This window comes from Eublepharis macularius, chromosome 11 (genome assembly GCF_028583425.1).
Source record: "Eublepharis macularius isolate TG4126 chromosome 11, MPM_Emac_v1.0, whole genome shotgun sequence".
In the NCBI taxonomy this organism is placed as follows: Eukaryota; Metazoa; Chordata; class Lepidosauria; order Squamata; family Eublepharidae; genus Eublepharis; species Eublepharis macularius.
The window spans coordinates 87,587,772-87,608,911 of NC_072800.1; the positions used below are offsets into that span (position 1 = coordinate 87,587,772).

Genomic DNA, 21,140 nt, shown 5'->3' on the forward strand with positions numbered 1-21,140 from the left:
AGATGGCTTCTCTAAGACTTCAATGCATGTCTGTGTAGGGTAACTGTTGTACATAAAAATTGGAGACAGGGGCAATAATCTGCATCTTCCAATCCATGACATGTTGCATCGAACATATTGCTATTTATTTGCTTGTGCAATGACTAACAGTCCATCTCATCCAAGCACCAAAGCCATGTGTTTGTGACTCTGACCGATACCATATGCCCTGATTCCTAACGGTGGTCAGAAGTCGTGCTGTGTGTGACATCACCAGAACCCTACCTCACAATCCCAAATGGCACCCTCTCTCAAGCTGACAGGAACTGGGCGGGATTTTTGTTGGAAATTGCAGTGTCTGGTGTACTGCAGCAGCAAGAAGGGAAGAAGAGCCTTCTATGCAGGGGGCAGCAAGGATCACTTTGTTAAGATAGTGAGAGCAGCATCTCTCTCGTTTCCTGGGGGTCATTTCCTTGTCTTGTCTCCTATTGGGCTGAACAGGGCAATATCCTGCTTCTTCTCTCTCCTGCCTTATTCACTCTTCTACAAGATGTAGTCAGATAGCAAGGACCCGATCTCTCTCTCTCCACTTCACTCTCAAGTACGTATTTCTTAAATAAACTTTTTAGCCTCTTTAATCAGCACAGCGTAACTTCTCTGCTCTGTTTGCACTCCGCTAACAACATTAACGTCTGGACAGTTCATTTCCTAGACTCCTCTTCTTTACTCACAGCTTCTGTTCAGCTCTTGTTGACCTGTGAGTTTTGTTTAATGCTCGACATTTGATTGGCCATTGGTTTTTATATTCTCAAAGGAAGAACGTCATTCTTTGCCTGTTTTTGTCCCAGTAGCCTTGGGTGCAGCTGAAACCTGTTTCGCACCCAGCACCACCTAAGCAAATGAAGTCTGGAACACATCTTGTAGCATTGGAAAGGGAGGGGCTGTGGCTCTGTGGAAGAGCACGTGCTTGGTATGTAGAAGGTTCCAGGTTCAATCCTCAGCATATCCAGTTAAAAAGACTAGACAATAGGTGATGGGAAAGACCTGAGGCCCTGGACAGCCACTGCCAGTCCGAGTAGACAGTACTGAATTTGGTGGACCAAGGGTCTGATTCAGTAATGGCAGTTGTGTGTGTCCATGTGCATTCATGGCCCAGGAGAGGGAGGGCAGGAAGGGTTGCATCAGTGCTTAGTTCTCGTGGCCCCTTCATACATGCCCAAGGTAATGCCGATCGCCACTCTGGAGTCAGGTAGCATTTTTCCCTAGGCCAGTTTGGCTAAGGATCCTGACAGTGTTTTGCCATCTTCTGGGCATGGAGCAGGGGGCACTGGGGGTGTGGGGGAGAAGGGGAGGTAGTTGTGAATTTCCTGCATTGTACAGAGGGTTGGACAAGATGACCCTGGAGGTACCTTCCAGCTCTATGACTCTATGATTCCAATCCCACAAGCTACAGATTTGGGGCCTCTCCACTATAGCCTGTAAAAAAAATGTCTCCCCCTTGCTCACCTTTTGTGTGCATGCTGAACAATCAGCCTGATAAAGAGCTCTACAGAATATGAAAGCCTCCACATCATTTTGCGATACATCTTCTGAGCTTTCCCCATTCCTGTGTATCAACATGGCTATCTACAATCTTTTTGAACGCATGAAACTGCCTCATGCTGAATCAGATCGCTGGCCCGTCAAAGTCAGCATTGTCTGCTCAGGCTGGCAGCATCTCTCCTGATGGTTCAGGCATATATTTTTCACATCACAACCAGGGCTTTTTTTCAGCGGGAACGCGGTGGAGTGGAGTTCCGGCACCTCTTGAAAATACTCGACAATAGCATGTGAAATAATATTATTTCAAAGAAACCTGTGTTTCTCCCTCATTTCCCTTTTGAGAGTTCCGCCACCTCTTTTCCCAGAACCCCCCCCCCCTGCTTACAACTACCTGACCCTATTTACTGGAGGTTCCAGGGATTAAACCTAGGACTATCTGCATGCTAAGTACGTGTTCTACCACTAAGCCATGGACTCTCCCCTAACAGCCACCCCTCTTCATCATCTATAGTTTCCTAGTTGTCAATCTATAAACGAGATACGGGGTTGATGCAAAATCTAGATGTTATTATCAGGAGAAAGGGGGAAAGCAACATACGAAAACCAAAAGAAAGCAGGAGAGAATCTGGCTATAAAGACAGCAGTGATGTGGAACTGACAGACAGTCCCCATGGATGGGCCTCAAGAGAATTTAAGGGCAGTGAGACAATGGAACAGAAAAGTACCTTACAGGATGGTCTCCGAACTTGATCTGGAATCTCACTAGTTGAAGACTCCAGCGTGACAGATGATAAAGAAACTTCGGGCAGAGCATCTAGTATTTTCTTTACGTGTTTGCTTTCTTTAAATATTGCATGTTCAGAAATACGTTGTTTAAAACTAAGGTTTTCTCCCAAGTAGCCAGGCTCAGATTTATCTGCAATTCAAATAAATGCTTCAGTGGCACTGGAAACTTGCAGTCAACAATCTTGGATTTGGCAAAACGATTCAGAAATTGTATAGAGACACAGCCATGGGACCTTCCCAGAGGATATTTTTATTTTCACACACCAAGTCTTCTCCATACAACAGGCCCCAGTCGTCCCTAGGAACAAGATGTACAACCAAGGCTGATTGCAGCTTACCAGTGTCAATTTCCATTATCCCAGCAGCTCTTAAGGGCCAAACTACATGTTCAGGTTTTTAAAAGAGTTAGATCTGGGTTCCCGGTAGCCACAGAGTATCTGCGAGGAATGGCTTTTAAAAAATAAAGGAGCGGCCAAACAGACTCGGAATGCCATCACAGGGGTGGAAGGGTTCCTGCCTCCTCTCTAAGCCATTTTCTGGCACTTGAAACAACACAGGGAGTTATTTCCTTGTTATTGCTGCTCCATATGCACAGAATAGTTCACGTGAAGCAGCAAAAATGGGGGAAAGCTCCCCCCCACACACACACACAGATTCTGCACAGGGAAAACTGCTGGGGGGGGAGGCAGAAGTGCTTCCCCCCTTGGCAGTGGCATTCTGAGACATTTGGGGCTCTCTGCTTTCCCCCCCACCCCCAGAAGCCATTCCCCATAGCTGCTGCACGGCTGCAGGGAACCAGGTTGGGTCCAGAAAACCCGGACCCAACTCCTTTAAAAACCTGAATGCGTAGTCTGGCCCTCAGCCACTGCGCTCATGGGAAAACCGTCCAGTTGTCTAGAGCTTTACACATGAATAGCCTGAGTCACACACTGGCTGCATTCAAACATCCAATTTAACTATGGCTGAATAAAAATGTGCACAGACCTAGCTTGTACCAGGCTTGTGCATACCCTTGGGAGGAAATGCTGATTTAAGACCGACACACGAATGTAGGCATGTGGGTAAATGAGAATTAGTCTTACTCCCGTTGCTGGAATTCCGAACCAGGGCCTGATCCTTGTTTACTATCCCAGTTAATGGAAGAAAAGGGAGTTTGGGACTTCTGAGTATTCTTAGCACCCTCAACGAACTACATGTCATGGACCAACCTGGCCCAGGGGAGCAGAGAGACTCAGAGAACTCTTCTGAGGAAGAGGCAGCTGGTAAACCTGACCCAGATCCACAGCCAGTGGCAGAAGCACTGCAGGAGGAGGCAGGCCCTGAAGGCTCAGATACTGATCCACAGCCAGGTCCCAGCACATCGGTTCCTCAGCTTCCCAGCCCTGGGCTGGCAACAGAAAGCCAGGGGCAGGCCAGCTCTCCCCCTTCCTCACCAGAGCCTCGGGAGTGCTGCCAGAGGAGGGCTAGAAGAGCCCTCCAAGCCAGAAGGCGCAGTGCCAGGCTAGCAGCACAGCACCGGCCCAGCATCATTAGTGATGATGAGTGCTCACAGGAGCAGGACTGAGACAGCTGCAGGTGCTTGCTGCAGCACAGGCAGCTGAGCACTGTGAGGCTTAAAATTAGCCAAAGAGGGAGTAGCTGCGTGGAAGTAAGGAGTCTGCTCACTACTGACCTTGCTGCTGTGTTTGGAACTGAGTCTCTTGTTCCTGACCTTGGCCTGTTCCTGTGGATGTGTTTTTGGAATTCCCCTTTGGACTTGAAGCTGTGAGTGTGCCGAATTGGTGCCTGAACCTTGGAACTGGGTGCGGCCCTGCTTGGACAACTTGGGAGTTTTCCCTTGCCTGCTGCCAGTGTGAGTCTGCATCGGGACACTACAATTCTTAGGATTTTTTGGATAATAAGTAAATTGCTATTACATTGATATAGCCAGTGTGGTATAATGGTTAGGGTGCTGGACTAGGATTTTGGAGACGCCAGTTCAAATCCCAGCTCTGCCATGGAAGCTTGTTGGGTGACCTGAGGCCAGTCACATGTTCTCAACCCAACTGACCTCACAGGGGTTTTTATAAGGATAAAATTAAGGCGGGTGAAAGCATTGAAAGCTGCTTTTGGTCCTCACTGAAGAGAAAGGTGGAGTATAAATGAAGTAAATAAATAAATGAATTAGGTTTTGCGGTAAAAATGCTCTATGATGAATCTTTCTAATCTGTTTCAGCAAGTTACGATGCAAACAAAATTAGGATTTATTTTATGTATATATTTAGAAAATGTTTATACCCCCTCTCCGGGAACCTGCCTGAGGCACCTTCAAAATTAAAATTAAAAAAGAAACAAGACATTAAAAGTTATTAATTGAAATCTAGCATTAAAAACTCAGCCCAGCATAAAAACACAGACCATAAAAACAGACAACTGACAGCTTATTATAATAGCCTCCAGACTAAAATGGTATTAAAAGATGAACCCCTTAATTAAAAGCTTGGGTGAGCAGAATCCTTTTCACCTGGTGGCTAAAAGAGAGTAACACAGGTGCCAGGTGAGTGCCAAGTTTATTGATCTGTGACCAGCATAAGCAGGACATTAAAACAGTTTAAAAGTTCAAATGGAATTAAATATAAGAGAAGGCAATAAATAGATATACACAGGGCTTTTTTTCAGGGGGAATGCGGGGGAACGGAGTTCCGGAACCTCTTGAAAATGGTCACATGGCTGGTGGCCCTGCCCCCTGATCTCCAGACAGAGGGCAATCTAAATTCCCCTCTGTCTGGAGATCAGGGGGCGGGGCCACCAGCCATGTGACCATTTTCTCTGAGGGCAACCCACTGAGTTCCATCACCACTTTTCCTAGAAAAAAAGCCCTGGATATACAAATATAAAAGTAGAGGTAAAACATGCCATACGTGAATTAGGTGAGTCCCAAAGGGGAGAGCATTTCTTAAGTGAGGTGATACTACCGAAAAGTCCTGTCTCTGGTTGCCACCTGCCTCATCTCTGGAGGTGGGGTCACAGAAAGTGGGTCTAGTCAGACAGATCTTAACTGGTGGGTTGGAAAATATGGGAGAAGCCAGTCCTTTAAGCACCCTTAACTAAGCCATTTAAGGTTTTAGAAGTAAGAACCAGCACTCTGAATTGTGCCTAGTGGGCAACCAATGCAAATCCTCCAACAATGAGCTGATACGATCCCTATATCCCTCTATCTCATACACGCAGCACTCAACTCCTAGAAAGAAAAATGGGACACAAATGTGGTTAATGATAATAATTTCACAGAGTCCTTTCCCATCTTAATAAAGGATTCCTAAATGATATTTTTGAAAGGCCGTATTTGTCTTCTTAAATGTTACCTTTCGGTGCTTGTGTAATGGGTATCGGGTCGGTGATGTAATCTCCAGGGCCAATTAAATTGTGCTTCTTAAGAAGTTCATCATCCACACACCTCTCGAAGGAAGACTGCACTACAAATTCAAATTTAAAGAATAATAGTGTTTAAAGGTGGAAAAGAGCAAGAGTCCAGAAGCGCCTATTAAAATGAACAAAATTTGTAGTAGGGTATGAGCTTTCATGTGTCACAGCTCACTTCTTCAGATACCAAAGGTGACAGTGTATTTCTGGCATTTTCTACATATAGTAGCAAAGAAAACATTCGGCATCCTATACAGTTCCTTGCCTTCCTCCTTCTCCAATATAATAATCAAAACAGAATAAATTAGGAAGAATAAGAGACAGTGGGAAGGGGGGTATGGCTTGATGTTAGAGCATCTGCATTGCAAAGCTCAATCCCCGCCTTCTCCTATTAAAAGGAAAAGATAACAAGAGACACGAAAAACCTCCTGTTGAGACCTTGGAAAGCTGCTGCCAGTCAGAGCAGACAATACTGACCTTAATAGATCAAGGGTCTGAGTATAAGATGGCTTCCTGTGACGGTGGTGGTGGTGGAGAGTGCCCTCAAGTCATAGCTGACTTATGGCGACCCCTGGTGGGGTTTTCATGGCAAAATACTATCAGAGGTGGTTTGCCATTGCCTGCCTCTGCAACCCTGGTCTTTGCTGGAGGTCTCCCATCCAATTACTAACCAAGGCCGACCCTGCTTAGCTTCTGAGATCTGATGAGATCAGGCTCACCTGGGCTATCTAAGTCATGGAGGTAGGGTACAAATGACTGTGACTGTGCACTTATGCAAACTTTCCCTTTTTACATAATTTATACCAACAAGAACAACAAGAATCAGTTGTGAATCTCAACTTTTCTCAGTGCAGAATTCGGACTGCCCGAGTGCAGAATTTTAATTCTTCTAGCCTAGAATACCAACGGTTCTGCAAACCAGATGCAGTTTTAAACAGGAGGTTTTAAATTTGGTGGCTATAAGCCTTAGAAACAAGAAGCTGAAAGCTGCAATTCTCAGGATGCTCCATTTGACATCCAGCATTGGATTTAAGTGCATGCAGGTGGAAATGCAGCTGATACTGCCCTACTGATAGGAAAATGGTTTTATAAAGTGGGCAGGAGGCAAAGACATCCAACAGGCTGAGTGGGGACTAGTAATATTTTTGAAGGCTCACAGAGGCAGGAGGGGATAAAGTGAGAACCATGGCTGCAGTTAGCAAGCTTAATTATTTATTACATATTTTTTTTAAATTTTTTATTTTAAAAATATTTCATTTATTACATATTTTGACAATGTTATCTGCTGCTGCTCTAGAGAACCTGCTCAAGGGAGCTCACAAAGTTAAAACATAATAAAATAATAAGACAGCAGAGAAATCTTTAAAAATTAACAAATTATTAAAAACCCCAGCCATAAAAAAAACTTCATGCATGTCATAAAACTGGTATCGGTCAGAGAACAGCATGGTGTTAGGCCTCTGTCAGAGCATGATACACCACAGCAGTGAAAATGGTGTGAGTGGAGTTCCAGACCTTGTGCAAATACCATCTCGGGCTGCTTTCTTGCACTCAGCAATCACAGCACAGCACTACACGGCCACCAATTCCAGATCTTACACGTGCAAAGAACATGCCTGGTTATGCAACTGGTTTTCTCCTTGTCTTCTAGAAATGTTATCAGTACTCAAGAGTATCGAATTCAAACCTCAGTGAATTCAACTGGTATTTCCCCTGTGAAACTGAAAGAAGATTTCCCCCTTTGCCTGGCATTCATTAGTGGAAAACTGTAGGTTTCTCTCCCCTCACCTGGTGGCAATCCAATGTTCTGGTACGCCTCTGGAACACTCATCTTGTTCAGGGCCAGAACCCGCTCCTCTTCTGCAGTTGCTCGAGCTCTTGCCTGAATGATGTGCCTTTCTAACATTTCTGCTTCCATCATGCGGTCCTTATATTCCGTATGGACCTAAAGTGCCAATCGATCGATACATTTTTAAATAACCTAACCTGATAGTGGCAACCGAAACAAAACCTGTTTCATGCTTATTTTTGTAGAGTTTTAAAATGTCAGCACTAGTATAAAGAAGTCAGAGTAAGATTTGCCCTGCAGGAGGAAAAAAAACAGCTATTGATGGGACTTTAAGAGGGGGGAGGTAAGGGACATAAAAGTCTTATTACATTACAAGCTGTGGGGAAAGAGTGACAAGTAAATATTGGGCCTAACTACATGCTACAGTCTTCGAGTCATGTTCAGGGCTGCCACAAAGACAGATATGCGATGCCAATTCCCTACCGAAAACTCAATTCTTTTTAAAAAAATATATATTTTATTTTGTCATACACAAACGCACAAAAAAAAAAAACCTATAAAACATAAACTAGGAACTCAATTCCCAATCACTTGGAGGCCCAGTTCAGATCAGGTTGGAAACAGCAAATACAGAAAATGTCTGGTCTGATTCCACTAAGCAATTCTGATTATTTATCTCTTTAAGATGTTACATCTAGGGTTGCTAACTCTGGGTTGGGAAATTCCTGGAGATTTGGAGGTGGAGCCTAGGGAAGGCTGAATTTGGTCAGGGGAGGGATCTCAGAAGGGTATAATGCCATAGGGTCCCCCCTCCAAAGCAGCCATTTTATCCAGGGAAACTGATCCCTGTGGAGATAAACTGTAATTCTGGGGGATCTCCAGGTTCCACCTGGAGGTTGGTTGCCCCAGTTATATCAGATCCATTTTCTACAATTGCAATCCTGGATAATATTACTGCTTTTCATGTAAATCCTTGTCTCATACTTTACTCAAGATACTTAGATTAGGAACAGATCAAGATGGGTAGCCACGTTAATCTGTCTGCAGCAGTAGAAAACAGCAAGAGTCCAGCAGCACCTATAAGACTAACAAAATTTGTGGTAGGGTGAGCTTTCGTGACTCTACCACAAATTTAGTTTGTTATATAGGTGCTACTGGATTCTTACGTTTTCCTAGATTTGGAACAGATTTTGATCCATTTTGCTGGGTCAAACTTCAGCACTGAATCAACTCGTGTGTTCTTTTCCACAGTGCTGAATGCTCACTTTACCTTTTGCAGTTCTTCCACAAACTTCTCGTGACTGGCATTGTCTCCTCCACGGGACTTTATCATGTTTTCTACCGTGTCCTTTCCTATAACCTCTGAAGTATACATGTTCTTAAACATGCTGGCCAACAAATGGGAAATATCCTACGGAAAAAGGAAAGGAAACTTTTAATCATAGAGGAAGGTATGAGAAAAATTTCAAGAGGAGGATAAGAAATGGATTTTTATGAATCTTTATTTTAAAGTCAGTTGGAAAAGCTGCTAAAGACTTCAGCTCATCAAAGCATTAACCAAATCATTTCTGAGGCAGAAGAAGCATTCAAGTAGAAATAATTCCACACCGAGTAATGACCCATTATCTGCAGTAAATAGGTGATAGCAGCGGTGACTGTGAAATCAGGTTTTATAATTGAAACAAGATCCCCTCTAGGAGTGCTCCTTGAGACGTCTCTTATATGCTTCTGCAAGTTCCTGGATCACTTCTAAGACTTAAACACTATTTCCAAGTACCTAGATTGGAATCCCCCCCCCCCAAATCACATACACTGGGAAAAAATGGTTTAAAAATGTGAGAAGGGGAAGCACAGTGCAGACTGTTTCTTCTCTGCTCCTGAGATTTCGCTCCAACTTTAACCGAAGATGGTTGTTGTGGGTTTTCCGGGCTGTATTGCCGTGGTCTTGGCATTGTAGTTCCTGACGTTTCGCCAGCAGCTGTGGCTGGCATCTTCAGAGGTGTAGCGCCAAAAGATAGAGACCTCTCTCACTGAGAGAGATCTGTGGCTGGCATCTTCAGAGGTGTAGCACCAAAAGATAGAGATCTCTCTCACTGCTGGTGAAACGTCAGGAACTACAATGCCAAGACCACGGCAATACAGCACGGAAAACCCACAACAACCATCGTTCTCCGGCCGTGAAAGCCTTCGACAATACATTTAACCGAAGAGCTTCAGAGTTTCTGAACATGTGCAGAGCGTTTTCCTCTTTTCCCACAGGACATCTAATTGTAGGAGGGCAAGGGAACATCTTTCCCACATCTTTACCGTGTAAGAGATCTCTGCGATGGTGCATTTTATGTGGAAGTAAAGGAATGACTATGGTTGCCAACTTCCAGGTGGGGCCTGGAGATCTCATAGAATTGCAGCTGATCTCTAGATTACAGATATAAGTTCCTTTGGAGTTTGAAGGGTGGACTCTGTGGTATTATATCCTGCTCAGGTCCCTGCCCAGGCTCCACCCCCAAATATCCAGGAATTTCCCAACCTGGACTTGGCAACCCTAGGAATGACAGAAGAATTCACTCATTCATGTACTAAGTACAGGGAAGCATTAAAGGAAAGAAGATTGGCAGCTTTCTTCTACTTAATTTCCTCTTGCCCCCAAGCCAGTTACCAAAGCCAAAGCTCCAGATGGGGAAGAGCTGTACACGTGTACCATTTTACACGCGTGTCCTTCTTTACCTGGGTTAGCTCTGAAGCAGGCCTGTGCCTGCCCATAGGCGGCTCGGGACTCTGTCGGGCCACCATGCTCACGGCTCTGTCCCTGCTGGGCAGCATCTTCCCAGCGAGAAAGGCCCCCGTTGCTAAGGGCCGCGGTAGCTTGCCGGCGCCAGGGCCCTTAGCAACAGCGACTTCCGGTCTGCTCGCACCGGGAGGGAGGGGGTGAGAAGAGGCGGAGCTTCACTATTGGCTCACTCAGGCTGGGGGCGGGACTAAAGAGCCTAGGCGCTGGAATAGCCGCTTAAAAAGTGAAAGGCTGCTTCTGGGCATGCGCGAGCGGCTTTTCTAGCTGAGTTTGGGAAGGAATAAACTCTTAAACAGGAGGGAGAGGTTGGTTTAGTTGTCCTGCTAAAGGGATGGAGCTGGGCAGGGAGGGTAGCTCAGAGATGCCTTTCTGGGTGAATAAGGAGAGAAAAACAAGGTTGCCAACTCCAGGTTGGGAAATTCCTGGAGATTTGGGTGTGTGGGGGGGTGGGGGAAGCCTGGAGAAGGTGAGATTCTGGGAGGGGTGAGATCTCAATACAGTATAATGCTATAGAACCCACCTTCCAAAGCAGCCATTTTCTCCAGGGGAACTGATCTCGGTGGCCTGAGATCAGTTGTAATTCCAGGAGATCCCCCCCCCAGCCCCCCAGCAGCAGCAGGTTTTGGGTCCCCTGGCACCTTCGAGAGCAACGAGATTTTCAGGGTATAAACTTTCGAATCAGCTCTCCTCTTCAGGTAAGAAAGGAACTTTGACTCTCAAAAGTTTATACCCTGAAAATCTGGTTTATTTCTAAGGTGCCCCTTCCTGGGCCCAAATCCTGCTGTTTTCAGGTTGACTAACACGGCAATCACCTGGAGGTTGGCAACCCTAACTCAGACATAGTAGACCCTTCAATAGCAACATGAAGGGAGGAAGACCTGCTGAGATTGGGGCGTGTGTGTGGAAGGGGGTGCCTGGAGGCTTCCCAGATACAAGGGCTGGGTCCAACCTCTCTCTGCTTCTCTTTCACACACTTTTTAAAATTTCCTCCAAGAAAACTGAGGCACATGTTTCTCCCTTCCCCATTCTGTTTTCACAACACCCCTGTGAGGCAGGTGAAGTCGGTTCAGAGGCAGTCACTGGCCCAAGCTCACCCACCTCATATATATGTGTATATGTATATATGTGTGTGTGTGTATGTATATGAGAGTGAATTCTCATGTGTATATATATATATATGAATTCTCAGATAGATAGATAGATAGATAGATAGATAGATAGATAGATAGATAGATAGATAGATAGATAGATAGATAGATAGATAGATAGATAGATAGATAGATAGATAGATAGATAGATAGAATTCTCTGGGTGAATATATATAGATTTATTTTTAAACATTTGTGCCCTCCTAACCCCAGAGAGCTTAAGTTAGCTTCATTCTTGTTCTTTGGATAACCTGTTTTGATAATTTTATCCATTTGTTTGTACCTGATTTGTTTTCTTACTGCAGTTTTCCAGAATTGCTTGTAATTCAACCCACTTGAGCCACCCTCCTGTGATATAAATATTTAAAATAAATAGTGACCATCAATAAATAAACTTCATTCATCGTTTGCAAGGGCTAGATGAAGATCTTCTCTCGGGAGGGTTAAAGTTATCTGCTGTCCCAGGTGGCTCAAAGCCTCCCCTCCACCAGCCATCTTGTGGTGGGGCTAAACTGAAGCCTACAAATTGTGACAGTTTCAGAAATGCCTCCCACACACGGGTATCAGAGGAGACCTCCTTTGATTAGAACAGTTGTACATCGTAATTCAGTGAGGTACACCAAATTCCCTTCAGGTAAGCCATGGGGAGAAAAACAGGTAAATTTTACCATGGCTCCAGGCAGTCCACTCCAGACTGCAAGCACATTGACATGATATAGTCTGTTTATACATTTCAAAGATATTTTTTCTATCGTGATCCATGAGATTACATAATATACACTATGGGGATTGTGTGCGGAGATGTGGGAGCCGCGTTTCAAATTCTGGACATTATCCTCAGGAGTGTTACGCTAAGAGTTAAAAATAGATCGGAGAATCTAAACTTGGTTAGGGTACAGATTATTTCCGTGTTAATTCATCCAAAACAGCACTGATGAATTACAAAGCATGCTCTGGCTCTTTAAATATCTGTACCTTTGGGCACTGTACTACTTTGGCAGGAATAAAATATGCAGAAATGGCATGTTTTTTAATTCTTCAGAATGTCTGTGATTTCTACAGTTATCCCTCTTTTTTCCATTGTAGCTTATCTTTTATGACTCTGCTGCTCTCTAGTGACAAACTGAATTTTCATTCTACCTACGACTGAAGTTCTTAAAAGGGTCGCAGTCTTTCTCAAGCAGGATTTCGTGGAACTGCAACCTGTTGGGGCAGGAGAGAGCAAAGTCTACAGTCGCCTTGCATCTCTCACTGATCACCTCCCATCATCATCATCATTTTTATTGTTGTTATTATTATTAATATTAATAATAACAACAACAACAACAACCAATTTATATACCGCCCTTCAGGACAACTTAATGTCCACTCAGAGTGGTTTACAATGTATGTCATTATTATCCCCACAACAAAACACCCTGTGAGGTGGGTAGGGCTGTGAGAGCTCTGAGAGAGCTGTGACTGACCCAAGGTCACCCAGCTGGCTTCAAGTGGAGGAGCGGGGAATCAAACCCGGCTCTCCAGATTAGAGTCCCGCGCTCTTAACCACTCCACCAAACTGGCTCTCTTAAACAGCTTTCTTGTGCAAAATCATGTACCTCGTTAGGGGTATAGACATTTTGAATAGTTGATGAATGGTGAATGGCTCGTTGTTCTAGGGTTGCCAACTCTGGATTGGGAAATTCCTGAAGATTTGAAGGCAGTGCCTGGGAACGGTGAACTTTGGAGAATGGAACTCAGCAGGGATAAAGTCCACCCTAAGCTGCCACTTTCTCGAAGGGAACTGATCCTTGTAGTCTGGAGACCAGCTGTCATTCTGGGAGATCTCCAGGCTCCATCTAGAGGTTGGCAACCCTGTGTTGTTCCTTTTCCTGACCAGTGTCCTGTTCACAATAAGGTAACTGAAAACTATTGTAGCAACAGCTGTATGTTGTTTCTGATATGATTGTTATGCTGGTTTTAGTGTTTTGCCTTTTAAATGATTTCTCATACCATATCATGTTTTACTGTAATTTCATAGTAGGTGCCTTGACGATACAATCCTCAGCAAAGTTGTGTGTGTGTGTGTTATGTGCCGTCAAGTCCCCTCTGATCTATGGCGACCCTATGAATGAAAGACCTCCAAAATGCCCTATTGACAACAGACTTACTCAGATCTTGCAAACTGGAGGATGTGGCTTCCTTTATTGAGTCAAGTCATCTTGTTTGAGGTCTTCCTCTTTTCCTACTGCCTTCCACTTTTCCCCTCTTGGATACACACCTTAACGTGGCGAGGGGGTTTGAGTGTGTCAGTGAAGCTGAGAGCAGCGCCATCAGGAGGTCAGGCTTGGTCAAGTGTCTAAACTCCTGGAAGAGTCGCTCAAGACAGAATTGCCAAAGCTGAGACACCAGACTTAGATGCATCCACTTCCTTCAGGAATCAACGGTCACATCTGCAGAAGAGAATTGACTGCAGAAGGTCCAAAGCTCAATCCTTGGCACCTCCTATTAAAAGGAAGAGATAACAGGAGAAATGAAAAACCTCCTGTTGAGACTTTGGAAAGCATCTGCCAGTCAGAGTAGACAATACTGACCTTGCTAGACCAGTGGTCTGAGTATAAGGCAGCTACCTGTGACTGTGTGGTGGAGGTGGAGAGTGCTCTCGAGCCATAAATGACTTATGGCAGCCCCTGGAAGGGTTTTCATGGCAAGAGACTAACAGAGGTGGTTTGCCATTGCCTGCCTCTGCAACCCTGGTCTTTGTTGGAGATCTCCCATCCAATTACTAACCAAGGCTGACCTTGGTTGTTGTGTCAAACAGTTTGACACAGAGATCTCTGTCTTTTAGTGCTACACCTCTGAAGGTGCCAGTCACAGCTGCTGGCGAAATGTCAGGAACTACAATGCCAAGACCACGGTGATATAGCCCAGAAAATCCACAACAACCATCGTTCTCTGGCCGTGAAAGCCTTCAACAATATAAGGCTGACCTTGCTTAGCTTCTGAGATCTGATGAAATTGGGCTCTTGTGGGCTATCCAGGTCAGGCTACAAGTATTATATACATCTAGTTCTCAACATTTTGTCACATTCTCCCGTTGATTCTTTCCCTTCCTTTTACTTTCCTCACCATCCAAATTTAGCTCAGGGGTCCCCAAAGCGGTGCCCAGGGGTACAACGGCATCGATACCTGTCCAAGTGTTTCTCGAAACCAGATGGGACCAAGTGAGTTTCTTGTGCAGCAGGGCTTCTGATTGGCGATTGGCAATCTGATTGGCAGTGCAAATTAAAATAACATGGTTTCAGTGGAAGCTGCCATCACAATGTTGGTTTTATTCTCTCTCACACTCTTCTTTCCCAGTGTGTTTTGAAAATTACTCCTCATGTTCTCTGCACTTGGGCTTTCTGTGTGTGTGTGTTTGTGTGTGACTCCGCCTCTCGTGGTGGCCATTTTGTAGCTGGCCCCACCTCCCATGGTGGCCATTTTGTGGTTGCACCCAGCACCTTTCATTGGAATGCCAAAGATGCCCACAGGCTCAAAAAGGTTGGAAACCCCTGATTTAAACCATATGTTCCTTGTTTGTTTATGTTACTCTGTACAGCCCCATGCACATTGATGGTGCCATTGTCTATCTGTGTGGTTCACGCATGCAAAAGATAGGTGGATAACTGTGGCTCATGTTACATATGCGAAAGAATGACTGCTAGTGGTGGATTCAGTTACATATACAAAAAATACCCCTCCCTTCAAATAGAATATTAGTGCGTAAGGAGAAGGCTTCTGCCCACTCTTAACTTTGCTTACTGGGCTAGCTTTCTATTTGCAGGGTATTGTTAACAAAAGGTAGCATTTCAAAATGTGACCCGCCAAAACGGTGCAGTACATTCTACTACCTTTGAAACCAACCGGCTCATTCTCCTGTACGTGTGATCCACGTTCAACTTGGAGACCAGAGATATCCGAGTACAAATTCTCCCTCATTCATGATCTTGGGCTTGTCACTCGTTCTTCGGCTAGCCTACTTTGTAGGGTTGTAGTCACGACAATAATACCCTGCTCGGAACTCCTCAGCAGAAGCGTGCGGTACAAAGGTGACGGGCTAAGCCAATTGTAGAGAGGGCTTATACATTTTCCTAAGTAAATAACTAATAATAATTACGCTGGTGGTTGCGGATTGTAATTCCAGAGAGCAAGCTGTCACAGCAAAAAATAAACAGGAGTCCTGTGGCACCCTGAAGACTAACATGATTTTATTCCAGCCTACACAGATTTCCCCTCCCCGTACTGCACAGTGAGAATTTACCCATTGCATCTCACAAACTGGGCTATAATCAACTAACAAGCTATCTACGGGACTGTCTCTCCCCATATATCCCCCAGAGGACACTCCGATCAGGGGACAAACAGCTGTTGGTGGTCCCTGGCCCCAAGGAGGCCTGCCTAGCCTCGACTAGAGCCAGGGCCTTTTCGGTCCTGGCTTCCACCTGGTGGAACGCTCTGTCTGCTGAAATCAGGGCCCGGCAGGACCTACTATCCTTCCGCCGGGCCTGCAAGACAGAGTTGTTCCGCCAGGTATATGGCTGAGGCTGGACCTCCGCCGGCCTGGAAAAAAGGGGTGTATAAATCTTAACCCTCCCTGTGAAGGCTGTCCACCATCCTGTTTTAAATGTGTTGTTTTTAATGTATATGAATTTTTAATTGTATTTTTAATATGTTGTTATCCACTCTGAGCCCGCTCGCGGGGAGGGCGGAATACAAATTTGAAATAAATAAAATTAATAAAAAATATTTAAACAGAAGACCAGTGTGAGAATTCAAAGAGAAATGGGAGGATTATTTTACTTACAAAGGATAAAATGCATAAAATGTCTTAGTTTTAGAAACCTGAATAGGATGGTATACTGATGTAATAGATTGAATATAAAGTTAGGATCTGATAAGATGAGAATGGTTAAATATTAGTGATGAGGTAGCATGCGTGATATGGAAACTTTGGCATAATAGTTAAGTTAAATAGAAATGATCTGTATAGAAGCATTAGACTATATTAAGATATAGCAGCAAGAATGCACGTGGAGACCGCTTGTTTTGACCTTTAGTCGATCTAAAATTGAATACTGTGTAGGAAGAAAATCGTATTTAATTTGTGAAGATACACGGGAGTTGGAATAGGAAATGTAATATTGATGAACTCTGATTAAGGTATGCTTTGTGCACCCTGTATTTTATTATAACAACTCTTGTAGTGCAAAATCTTATTGCTCCTTTGACCCTATTATCCCCCCTTCTTTTTCTGTACCCCTCTTTGTTCTGAAAAAAGAAGAAAAAAGTGGGCTATAATCCACAAAAGCTAACGCTGAAAAAAAAATCTTAGTCTTTAATGCATAGAATGGGTCCTTCATTGTAACTCCGGAGGCCTTAGCTATAAATAGGTTGACTCAATGTCACCCAAGGAAGGCTCCTCTTTGTCATCTCAAAGGAATGTAACCTTTCAGGACGCCCTGGGTATTTCCAAACCTGTTCCAGGGGTGGCTGAATTGAACACGCACCCCTCAAAGGCAACATTCTCCAAAGAAACTAGTCACTGTTGCCATTACCACAGCCTTCACGCATGAAGAGAGGGGCAAAGAACAAAGGAAGGATTGGGGTCAATTTTTATTTATTTATTTATTTTTATTTTACTTAATTTATATCTCACTTTATCCCCAATGGGAACCCAAGATGGCTTACATTATTCTTCATTTCTCCATTTTAATCCCTGCGACAACCCTATGAGGTAGGTTAGCCGAGAGAGGCTGTTTTCACACTGCTTACCAGCCATGGAACATTGCACCAAGCTCCTGGAACGACAGTGTCTTCCTGGCGCGATTTCGCGCGAGAACTACTGTTCTCGAGTGAAATCGCGGCAGAAAGACGCTGTTGTTCTCGCGTGAAATCTCACCAGAAAGACGCTGTCGTTCTTGTGTGAAATCGCACCAGAAAGACGCTGTCGTTCCAGGAGCTTGGCGCGATGTTCCGTGGCCAGTAAGCAGTGTGAAAATGGCCAGGGTGTGACTGGCCTAAGGCAGCGCCGGATCTAGGGTTGCCCACGCCCGGGGCAACCTTTGCCGGGCTGCTTTGTGTGTGTGCACAGTGCGTGCGCGCGCGTGCTCCCATGCTGCGTGATGACATCACTTCGGTGATGTCATCACGCAGGGCGGAGCAGAGGCAGCGTGCGGGCTGGGAAGCCGCTGCACCATTCGCCTCCCTGCAGGCGAATGGCACGGGCGGCCTTGCAGCTCTCCATGCTGCTTTTGCCTGCCGCGCAGGGCAGGGGGCGACCGGCTTGCCGCGCACCCCCTGCCGTACCGGGCAGGCAAAAGCAACGCAGGGGGCTGCGAGCCTGCCCGCGCCATTTGCCAGCCCTGCAGGACGGGACAGCCGGCTTGCCACGCACCCCCTGCCCTACAGGGCAGGCAAAAGCAGCGCGGGTGGGTTGCGAGGCCGCCCGCGCCATTTGCCTGCCCTGCAGGACGGGACGGCCAGCTTGCCACGCACCCCCTGCCCTGTGGGGCAGGCGAAAGGCAGCGCGGGGGGCTGCAAGGCTGCCCGTGTTGCTGCCTGCGCCCTCTGGCAGCTGGCCCATGCTCCCGGCGCCCCCTCCCTGGTGGCGCTGGAGGCAGACTACCCTCCCTACCCCCCCGTCAATCCGGCCCTGGCCTAAGGTCATCCAGCGAGCTTCTATGGCAGGTCTGAGGACCAATCTACAAGTGACGAATGACACTTGAGCAGCAAGTGGATCGAGTGGAGAGCAAGTGAACAGGGAGGAATACACTTGCTGTTCAAGTGTCATTCGTCACTTGTAGTTTGACCGCTAGTCCAACACTCTAACTACTACACCACACTGGTTATTGGGCAGAAGGCCCAAAATTTAGCTTATGAAAATGCAGAGAAGTTGTTGTGTTACTCCATGGAACCACCAGGAGTTTTGCTTCATCTTTCTGAGGTTGTGGGTTCTGGATTATGAGAGCTCACGCTGTAAGAAATGTGTCGGTCTTTAAAGTACCCAACAAGACTCATAATCTAATGGTGTTTGAGTGCCAGTTTGGGAGGAAATAATAGAGCAGGTCTTCATAAAATGTGATCTGCCAAATTGAATGCAGCCTGCTCGTGTGGTGTAGTAGTTAATGCGCCAGGCTAAGAGCCGGGAGACACAAGTTCAAATCCCTACTGTTCCGTGAAGTTCACTGGGTGACCCTGGATCTGTCACACCCTCTGAATCTTAGCCTACCTTACAGGTTGTTTTAAGGATACAGTGGAGGAAGAAAATTATGTAGACTGCCTTGAGGTCCTTGGAAGACGGTTAGGCTAGAAGTGAGTAGCTAGTCGTACATTGGAATCTATCTCACACTTTGCTTAACACGTGCGGTTGTTTTTACAGTTTTGGCGAGCAGCAAAACCAGGCCCTGGTGGACCAGCATCTGTAGCTAGGATGAACTGGGCAGGCTGCAATGCAGAAACCAAAATGGAAGTGTACTTGCTTTCTCGTGCCACTTGTTTCCCATCCGTTGGTGCAATCGCTGATTCTTTCTGAATTATGTATTATTGTGCCGTAAATAGCATCTAGCTCATCAGCTTTTGGCTAAGCTCCCTAGATAACTGCTACTTTACTGTCAGCCCAAGAATCAGAGATTCCAAAGGGCTTGCCAAATTAGATTGCTGCCTGATTGGCGTATGGCAAAAAGAAAGGATCAGCCATTTAGTTTACTGGGAAACGTCCTGGTAGGCTGCTGTCTTGGAGGGCCGCTGGCAGCCCCAACCGAGTCGAGTTGAACCCCAGCAGGGCAGGCAGCTGCTGGATCCAGCCAACAAAACGACAGTGAGCCTAGGTTTAGGGTTGCCAACCTCCAGGTGTGACTTGAAGCTCTCCTGAAATTACAACTGGTCTTGATGATGGAGATCAACTGTCTGTGTTAGGTGGAAACTGGCAGCTTTGGAGGGTGAGCTCTTCAGCATTATACTCTGCTGAGGTCCTTTCCCTCTAGTGGGAATGGCGGGACGTGACTAGGGATGTCAGTTCCCCTGGGTTTGAAACTGGGGACCCAACTGGGATTGGGGGGTGCACACCAGGAGAAGTCATCTTGCGCATGTGCACTCCGGAGCATTTCCTCGTTGCACCGGGAATGACATAATTCCTGACACGATGCAGAAGCAATGGGTCCTGCATAGGGTCAATTTGATAAAAATCAGCTCCCAATTTAGTCCTTGGGGCCGTTTTTAATCACATCAGCCCTGCTCAGGGACCTGTTGCTTCCGATTCATGCTGGGAATGACATCGTTCCCGGAGCGACGAGAAAGTGCTCCGGCGCACGTGGGAGTGCACTGCAGGGCTCCCAGGGCCATTCCCATACCTTTCACCTCCACTGGCTAGGTAAGAGGTGGCAGGAGCGGAGGCTGGGAATGGGGGATCCCCACCCCCAACGAGAGAATTGGATCCCTAGGAGTGAGATTCTCTGCATTACTACATCACTTCCAGGGAAAACCCAGAAGAGACAGAGGGTTGCCCGTAGGGTAAAAACTGTAAAGTTTCCGATTAATCTTAGAGCTACCTTATGTCATTTCCAGGTTTCCCTGGAAATAATGTGGTAGCACAGAGGACAATGACTTAAAAAAATTCTCCATCTACTCTGAGAAGTATTTCCCACACTCTGCCTCTACATCACTTCCAGGGAAAAACGAGAAACAATATAGGGTGGTGGCTTGTTGGGTGTAACCATAGAGTTTCCGGCAGTTGCTAGAGCTACTCTGTGTCACTTCTGGGTTTTCTCTAGAAGTGATTCAGAGGCACAAATAACAACTGTTTTTCTCCTGCCACCATATCAGGAGGTTGCCCTACCCAGCAAGCTTCCGTTATAGAGTGAGGATTTAAGCGTGCGTGTCTTAGATCCTAGTCCAGCTTTCTAACCAATACACCACACTGGCTTAGTCCTACCCAGTCTAACAGTGAAATCCTAAACAGAGTTAACCCAGTCTAAGCCCATTGATTTCAACAGGCTTAGGCTGGAGTAACTCTGTTTAGGATTTCACTGTACGTCTACCACTTTATCTGCGTCATTACAGGGTGAAGGGCATTGGAGACCTACTATCTCCTCTCTTGCCAGCCTTGGAAGGTTAGCTGCCTCTTCAAATCCTCTTTCCCTTTCACTTCCAATCTCTAAATTACGAGGTTCAAAACCGCGAGTCTTTTTGTTGCCCTAGTTATAGCCTTTAAAATGGCAAGTCTTTCATTTTGGCATGTACATGTAGCTATTACCGCCATTTCACATACTTTCACCTACCAGGAGTCTTTGGTTATCTCTGGATACAAATCTGCAAGAGGATTTACCTGTTTTCCAAAAAACACTGAATAACCAAACATCCTTACGAAGGAAGACAAGAATGTTTAGAGAGGGGCGGGGAGGAGGGGAATCTCCTGGCAAGATAGAAAGAGGATTACTCTTAACAGTGAAATAAGTTCAGTAGAGAGAATCTCTAAAGTCCCAGGAAAGGAGGCCTTCTGTGGTATAGAAATCAGGGAGGGTCCCTGTTACTCCAATACAGTTGCGTTAGTCAGTGTTTCCCACACTCTGTGATCTTTAAATATCTCTGAGTTTCAGTTCAGCAACAAAATGACAGGGTTGTTGTAAGGATCTGCTGGGCGGAGGCCTCGGTTTTGCAGCTGCCAGCAGGGACGTCAGAAAAGAGGAGG

The 21,140-nt window shown here is 45.7% G+C and overlaps 1 protein-coding gene across 1 annotated transcript in view; it reads right to left on the reverse strand.

Annotated features, from left to right (window-relative positions):
- The window catches only part of DLEC1 (DLEC1 cilia and flagella associated protein), a 61,086-nt gene extending 50,768 nt beyond the window's left edge, over positions 1–10,318 (reverse strand). The window contains exons 1-5 of the mRNA XM_054991494.1: positions 10,223–10,318; positions 8,769–8,909; positions 7,498–7,654; positions 5,652–5,762; positions 2,247–2,437 (exon numbers count right to left, since the gene is read on the reverse strand). Coding sequence (XP_054847469.1) covers positions 2,247–2,437; positions 5,652–5,762; positions 7,498–7,654; positions 8,769–8,909; positions 10,223–10,318 — 696 coding nt within the window. The remainder of the gene's footprint in view (positions 1–2,246; positions 2,438–5,651; positions 5,763–7,497; positions 7,655–8,768; positions 8,910–10,222) is intronic.
- Between the last annotated feature and the right edge of the window lie 10,822 nt (positions 10,319–21,140).